Genomic DNA, 8512 nt, shown 5'->3' with positions numbered 1-8512 from the left:
AGACCGATTTACTGGGAGAGAAGTAGGGGTTCAATGATAATATGGACAGGTGATATCATAAAATATTACAAGAATATTATACAAACGAAGATTATCAATACAGAGAAGAAAAAAGTGAATAATAACGAGAAGATCCTCCTGATATGATAGAAAATCCTCGTGATTTGATGGAAATTGACTGAGGGGAGGAGAACAAAAAGGAATGAGGAGGAAGAATATGCTTTTTTTTTAATTTTTTTTTTAAAAAATTATTCTAATTGGTATGAATACGAATTATAATGGATTACACAGGATCAAAATTTGAATTTGATATTGATTTATAAAATTCTTTTGTTATTTTTTGGTATAGAAAAATTTACTCGATTAAATCTTCAAGTAGCTTCCAAATTTTTATTTTAATAAATAATTTTCAAATTTTCAATTTATTCTCATAACTTTATTTCTCTATCTCAATTATACTTTTATCATTGAATAACTCTATCTTGCTTTACAATTTAGTACCAGAATTAGGTTTCAATTCTAAAATGGGATATTATACTAAACCACTTATACGGAGATATAGTCAGTTAGTCAAACCATCTTTAGGGGATAGAATGAGGATGGGATAACTTATTTTTCAATGAATCATTTTTTATTAATTAATTCTCTTTTCTAACTAATTTAATGAATGAGGATGGGTAACTCATTTTTCACTAAATCATTTTTTATTAATTAGTTCTCTTTTCTAGCTAATTTAATTAATTCTGTAACAAGAGAATATTTTTTTCAGAATCCAAGTCCATGCAGGATTGCCAATGCATACCAGAGCAGAAATATATTTACAAAGGAGTATATAACATATGGGAATAACGGTGACTTTGCTTTATCAATATCTGTTAGAAGGTTAGTTAATATTTTATAAATAAAAGCCCTTCAAATTTTAGTTCTATTAGTATAATTTATATGATGATATATAAAGTCTTTGTATTATAAATATAAGAGACATGACAGTTGATGATATTGCACCAGGCGGTTATGAGAGACCGATTTACTTGGGGAGAAGATAATATGGACAGATGATATCATGAAATATTAGAAGACTATTATGTAGACAAAGATTATCAGTATAGAGAAAAAGAAAGTGAACATAAACAGGGAGATCCTCTTGATATGATAGAGAATCCTCTTGATTTGATGGAAATTAACTGAGGAGAGGAGAATGAAGAAGGAGGAGGAGGAGGAATGTTTTTTTTTTTTCAAACTTATTCTAATTAGTATGAATGCAAACTATAATGGATTAGGATGGAAATTATGATGGGGATGAGACTTTAAAATTACCATATATTGTATGAAGTAATTTTTACGAGATCTTGCATTAATTTTTTTCTCAACCACTCGTAAATTATTAAAAAAGAAAACTATCACAACCAAATATTAGCACATACAGCAATTTGGATTAAAGAAAAGAAGAATTAGGAACGTACCTGGGGATGACAGTTTGATACCCAGTGGTCAACGGAGGAGTGAGAAGGTGCAGGGAGTGGTGATTTTTTAGTCAGGGTGTGTTTGATAGTTGGATCTAGGACAGATGCAAGAGAAGTGGTGCAACGGCAATGAAGTAGAGATATGTAATGTTGTAATTTTTGTTCTTAAGATTTAAATATTTAGAATAATTATTTTATGATAAATGTAATTTTATCTTATAATTAACTGAGTAAAGAGATTTTATTCAAACATGATTTATGAAAAAATTAATTAAAAATAAAAGAAATTATTAAGTAAAAATAATGAAAGCAACCAAAAAAAGAAAAAGGGTGAAAATTAAAAAAAAGGGTTTGAAGTCATCCTTTTCTCCATTTTAAAATAGGGTTCTTAACTCTAATTTATCCCAAGTTTTTAGGGGTGAGAAAGTAGCCATCCTTCCCTACTGTTTTTCATTTTTTTTGCACATATTTTTGGTAAGCACAATGACTTTTTTTTTTCCAATTAAACTCATTTTATGAAGATTATTTTACTCAATTCGATCTATCTAATAGTAGTAATTCTGTGTCATTCAGAAAAAAAAATTTTAGTCTAAAGTTTGAAACAATTGTTGAGTTTTGATGATTGATTATTGTAGTATTGTTGAACTAATTTTGTAGATCATTTGTATTGGTTTATTTTTATTTGTTGCTAGACTTACTATTTTAAAATAATTATTTTATCTTAAAAGCTCATTATTTGTAAGAAATGTAATCTTTATATTATGAAATTTCTGATTAAATTATTTTTTATGTATATTTGAGGTACTATCAAATTTTTTTATCATTTAATTTTGAGGTTTAAACTTGAAATAAGATTTTAGGATTTAAAATATAATAATTTTATATTTAAGAATTTTGAAATTTTTTTTATTAAAGTAAATAATTTGGGGGATGTAAATGAGTATAATTTGATTGTTCCTAACAAGTTAGAGCTAAAATATTCTTTCAATTCTTATTATAAGATTTAATTAACTAATTTGAGTAAAATAAAGATATTAATTAAATTAGTTAATATCACTTTTTTTTTTCACAACATCCTAAACATCTTTCTTAATTTCTTCTCCCCCTTCTCAATATTAAGTATAGGAGGAGTACTTAATTTTGGATTATGATATTTGAAGTTTAGAATAAAAATTGGAAACCTTAACTGATATATAAGCCTAATTTCAATGATGACAGCCAAGGAGGTTACTTCATTGACCATTCACACTCGAGCTCCCGCTTTGAAGAGCGAGACTTGTAGAAGCTCTCCGCGTCTGCATTGTTGTATCAAGCTTGCTTGGCCGTTTCTGAAACAAACAAACTCGAGAGGGGAGGGACTGGGGCTTGGAGCCGAAGAGACAAGGCTTAAATCCCCATCATTCGAACTTGGCCTAACCCTCATTCTATGGATCCAGCAACGCAGCCCATTGGTCTAATGATTTCTAAAACTAAGGCTTGACGCCTTGACTTATGAAACGGGAGACTAATGCGTATTTTTCAAACTTTGGAATAACGAACATAAAGAAAGTTATCCTGTTTCTATTTGTTTGACCCCATTTCTCACAAATTGACATTGCTAACGATTGAAACAAACCCTAAATTCCAAAAGTATAAGATTGAGGAGCCTATCTGACGAACAAAAAGACCAAGTGGATGGCCTCTCAACCACTGTCTTTGGACTTTTAAGAGTCACATCTTCATTTCTGGGAAAGCAAAATGGGTTTTGTTATATTTCAGACAGCTTATCTTCTTCCCTAGTAAGAAACGTGTACTTTCGATGAAAAAGGGTTACGAACTTAACATACAAAAACTCTAGTAGGTTACACTTCTTATAAGGTATGAATATGACTATTAATTTTTCAAATTTCATATGACACGTCTTTAAAATTATATTTAAAAAATACAAAGAATTATGATGAATTCTAATGTGGATAAAAGTTATTACTCGATCGATAATGCTCGTGGTTGTAATTTTTAGCAACAGACAAAACACTGGGAAGAAGAAAACTCAGGTGAGGAGAAATAGGATTATGAAGAAATGAAAGGTGGGAAAAGTATGGTAGTAGACAAAAGAGAAGGGGTTATCAGTTGGAATGGAACAAAGCTTTTGTGGCGATGTGGCATTTGAAATGATGAGGTTGGTTGTATCATGAAGTACAAGCATCCACCACATTACTTTACAATTTAGATGCCCGCATAAGATGGAGCAGTTATTTGATCCTAATGCTGTCATTATCACAAGTTAATCAGCCCCCATCCTAAAGCATCCATCCACAATCCGTGCATGCACCCAGCTTTGATTATCCATGTCTGCCAGGGACCACTTCCCCTTAATTCATACATCAATATTCAGAAAATGACTCCGATTATCATCACACTTCTATTATTTTTTTCCCAAAAACCAAAGTACTCGCTCTACTTTTAAATATATGAGCTAGTTATGAGTTTATTTTAATCATAAATATAAGATCTTAGTTTACTATATATGTCTCCTAAATTTATAATATTTTTTTCAAATTATCCATACTGATTGCACATACTTATTATGGGGTTTATATCAAATTCAATATGAATGATTAAAAAGGACATTTTAGAAAATCATCAATAATACACAATTTTTACAAATAACTATCTAAATTAATTTTTCTAATTTTCATAAATTAGTGATTTAGCCCCCATGTTAAGGACAAAAAGAGAATAATACTTTAAATTTTAGTATGAAAATGTAATCTGCAGCAAGTTGAACTATAAGAAAACCTGAACATTGTAATGAGCAAAAATTCTCTCACTGCTCTCATCTCCTGCTCTTTTTTAAGGTGTATTAGAATACACTAACAACTTTGCTCTTTAGTCTCGTCAAGTTAAACATCTTCTTGTGACATTTTTCTTCCCATTTAAGAAGACTTGGACGTCACCTATTGGATGTATTTGGTTTTTCCTTGAAAACAATCAAACCTGTGTTTTGCAACTCAAAAGTTGCTTCTTCCATCAAAATCAGCAGAAAACCAAATATACACTAAGGCAACTAAGAGAAAATTCATAAAATTCACAAGTCTCAGTCCAACCATTTTCTGGATTCTTTACAAACATATGGTGCCCACCCACATCTATATACATAGATATAGACACATGCCTATGCATGCCCCGCGTTGTGTACAATACAAAAAATTAAAAAATACGAAAGGACACGAAAATGTACACATAATAATTGAGAATGCATAGGAGGGGGTGGAGGCCAAATCATTGTTTTAATATGCTTCTCTTGCATAAAACCTGAACAACAAGAGCCTTTCTTCATTGGTTGTTTCTCAGAATCTCTCTCTCTCTCTCTCTCTCTCTCTCTCTCTCTCGTCCTCTTACTCTCATCATCTTCACCACTTCTTCCCACAATATTCTTCCTCCTCAGTCTCAAATTTCAGATAAATATTTCAAAATTTAAACAAGGAAAATGTAACTTGTACCTTTGCCTATAAGATATATATATATATATATATATATATTTTAACTTCGCAGCACAAAGTAATTTTCAAGTTACTATGACGAAGGGACAGGCTCTTCCCTACTGCTCTGCTGCACTTGGAAAGGTTAAGAAGGGAACTTCCGATGGTGATGGGCTGCTATTACGCACTCGAAATGTTGTATAGTCGCTACCAACGCGGAATGCTACTGGAAGAAGCAATTCGTTTGGTTGATGATTGCATGGTGGAACTTAAATCCAGGCGGGTTGTGACGTCACCATACTATGGTGTCAAGATCCTCGATGAGAATGGAGCAAGAGTATGCAAACCAGTTAGGCATTGTGCTATTCGGGTTGGGGGAAAGAAAAAGTGATTTTTCCACCATGGTTATGCTGGAAAAAAGAAGCAGGTGAATAATGAAACAATCATTGCTAATACCAGAGCTCTTCTCAGCAACCTCGAGACGGTTCAAAAATATCTTGGGGGTGTTCCGATTCAAGGAGTGCGCCAACATATCCCCTCGACATCAAGTGGCAACCACCGGATCAAGGGTGGGTCAAACTAAATGTTGACGGAGCTTTCTCGACCCTCACGGGCTCATGCGCCTGTGGAGGACTCATCCGTAATCCTGCCGGTGATTTTCTACGCGGCTTCATCTTTAAGCTTAATGAGGGAGACGCGATGTCCGCTGAGTTATGGGCATGCTTACATGGACTCAAAGTTGCATGGGATGCTGGGTACCGTAATGTTGTGCTTGAATCTGATGCGTCCATTGCAGTAGAATTAATTAATGCTACTCCGGAGGAATGCCGCGCTGATTATGCTGTTCTTTGTGAAATCGGAGGTCTTCCAAATAGGCAATGGAACGTGGGAATTGATCATGCAAACAGGGAGTGCAATCGATCGAAAAGGGGTCTTGATGCTATTTCTGGCTTTCATATTGTCACTGTTACTCCTACTGAGTTGTCTTGTATTTTGGCTTCTGATCGCGATAATGTTGCTGGCGATCTAGTAGAATCTTGAGGAGGATTCTCTATGTTATCCCAAAAAAAAAAAAGAAAGAGAAAAATGAATTATTTGTAACCTGGCCCGACTGCGCGGATTGGCAGCATCCACCGTTGGATCAACCCGAACCGAACTTGTTGCTACCCAACCTGTTGTGCACGAAGGCTCCTTCGCCCCGGAGAACAAAGGAGGCCTCGGAGGGAAATAAAAGGAGCGAAGGAGATCAAAGGCAGCGGATCAAGAAAATGGAGACCATAAGTGATTTCAGAAGGATGACCAAGATGACGGAGTGCGTATTCGGACTTGTAGGAGATGGCTTCGTGATTGTGGCGGCGGATGCGGCGACGGGGTTAGGATGCGTTAGTCCCAATACCACCGCGGACAAGATCACGGTCCTCGATTCTCACAAGCTCATCGCCGCTATTGGTTATCCTGGGGACAGGTTCCACCTTCTCTCTCGTTTGATGTTAGGGTTTCTTCGTTTTTTGAGTGATTTTTGTTTTGTGATATTCACTCGTATTGATGCAGGTATCCGTTCATGGATTCCATAAAGGAGAAGTTGGCTCAGTCTCAGGGGGATGGGATCCCTTGGACCACTCTCGCCACCGCCAGATTCATCCGTGGCGAGCTCGACGCTGCTTTGCGCAAAGGCGAGGTGAGGATTCCCTTTTTCCAATCCCTGCTTATTATTCTTCGTGTGACTGTTTTGATTAATTTTAGGTTCTTGGGTTCGGGTTTCAGCTTTTAGCCTTAAAATTTATGGGTTTCAATTTTGTGTTGACACCAACTGCCTGTTTAAATTCCCCCATTATTTTTGACAAGTGAATTCTGGAGTTTTGGTATTGCATGTATGTGTAGGGTACAGCGCCTGGCACCCACGCTGGGTGGAAGATGATCTTGAAATTTTAGAATTCCTTGTGATGTTCCCTTACTCAATGGAAGAATTGCTTCAGTAGTGACGTGGTATGGTAGTCTCTGTATCGTTCATTGTTAATAAAGCAAGCTTTCATGTATGAGATATCTTTACTTGCTCGGTCAGAGTGTTGTATTCCTTTATGAATGCCTGGAAATATTTTTCTGAGCTGTTGCAGTGAAGTCCGTTTGATGCTAGTCCTTTATGAATAATTGCATCTGTGCCACCTGAAGTAAACACAATTCCTATATAAACTTAACGATTATGGCTGTGGTTTTGTGCTCTTTTTGTTATGTCCTACCACCGGGATAAGGGGCTTCGGGGATTGTTTGATCTGTGGACCATTAGGATGTGATTTCCCTCAATGAGCAGATAGCTGAATGAATAGTGATGTCCGAGCAGGTCCTCCTTCAGGGGCCGGCATTAGGGCTCCATTGCTTCTTAATGATTTAATCTGTGGTTGTTTCTGTACAAGGAAGCCCCTTTCTATTTTTATTTTCTTTGCTGTGGCATAAAATTTATTTATTTATTCCAATGGCATGAGGAGCAACGGCACTATCTGTTTCATTACCAATCCCAATCCCTAGAAAAGTGAGACAAAAAATTTATTCTTGAAGCTCCTCTAGCTAAAGTTGTTTTTATGTACAATTTAGAAGCGATATGGTACGCCTGTGATAGGTTGTTATTGATCACTATGGGAGATCAGCTAAGTTTGGAAGCTTGCTTAAATTTGTTCTCTGCAATATATCGCCTGAACAATGGATGATGAGTTAATTCCTGCGTGAATTTTGGTTAGGTTGAGAGAGTGAGCATGCTGGTTGCGGGCTATGACGAAGGGACAGGCCCTTCCTTTTACCATATTGACTGCACTGCTTCACTTAAAACGGCTAAGAAGGGAGTTTTTGATGGTGATGGCCGCTATTATGGACTCCGAATGTTGGTCGATCGCTACAAAAGCGGAATGTCACTGGAAGAAGCAATTCGTTTGGTGGATGATTGCATGGCGGAACTGAAATCCAGGCGGATTGTGAAGTCAGAAAACTATGGTGTCAAGATCATTGATAAGGATGGAGTAAGAGTGCACAAACCAGTTGATGATTCTGCTATTCTTCGGGTTAGAAGAAATGATTTTTCCTCCTTGCGTTAGGTGGAAAAATTGATTGTAAAAAAGATTGTGTTCCGGTGGTTTTCCCTGAGCCATGATCTCTCTCCAGAGCCATGGTTTCCCAAAACTAATATGTGTGATTTCATGACTGATACTTTCATCGAAATATCTTTTTCCTCTAGATATTGCAAGTGGGATATCTAAAAATGACAATAATTAAGGGCATTTTTGTTTTTGTTCTTTGTTTTTTTTGTGCTCAAAACAATTTTATAAAATTGTTTCTTAGGACAAGTTGTGAAAACAACAAATAAAAGAATTTGTTTAAAAAATCATGTTTGAGAAAAGAGTCACAGAAAATCACACTTGACAGGTGATAGATGTTGTTGGATAGCAGCTGAGAAGAGAAGAAGATTTTTCAAAATTTTTAATGGAATATTTTCCCCCAATTTTCTGTGTAATATATTTTATCTTATTTTATTATATATTTACATGAAATAATTATTTTTAAAATTTAAAATTAATAAAAAAAGGGTGATTCTGTAATTAT

General features: G+C 35.2%; 1 protein-coding gene across 1 annotated transcript; it reads left to right on the top strand.

The window, feature by feature from the left end:
- Window positions 1-6143: 6143 nt before the first annotated feature.
- On the top strand, window positions 6144-8109 carry LOC114721837 (proteasome subunit beta type-2-B-like). The gene is made up of 3 exons (XM_028907716.1): window positions 6144-6389; window positions 6476-6602; window positions 7657-8109. The coding sequence occupies exons 1-3, from the start codon at window positions 6193-6195 to the stop codon at window positions 8005-8007; spliced, it is 675 nt and encodes a 224-aa protein (XP_028763549.1). The 5' UTR covers window positions 6144-6192; the 3' UTR covers window positions 8008-8109.
- Window positions 8110-8512: the final 403 nt, after the last annotated feature.

This window comes from Neltuma alba, unplaced genomic scaffold (assembly GCF_004799145.2).
Source record: "Neltuma alba isolate B1F8T4 unplaced genomic scaffold, ASM479914v2 tig00012070_pilon, whole genome shotgun sequence".
Lineage (NCBI taxonomy): Eukaryota > Viridiplantae > Streptophyta > Magnoliopsida > Fabales > Fabaceae > Neltuma > Neltuma alba.
This window is presented reverse-complemented; position numbering and strand designations above follow the sequence as displayed.

Coding starts and splice junctions, on each gene's coding strand:
- LOC114721837 (XM_028907716.1), top strand. CDS start 6,193: ATGGAGACCATAAGTGATTTCAGAAGGATGACCAAGATGACGGAGTGC. Junction 6,390..6,475: donor ATTGGTTATCCTGGGGACAG/GTTCCACCTTCT, acceptor GTATTGATGCAG/GTATCCGTTCATGGATTCCA. Junction 6,603..7,656: donor CTGCTTTGCGCAAAGGCGAG/GTGAGGATTCCC, acceptor AATTTTGGTTAG/GTTGAGAGAGTGAGCATGCT.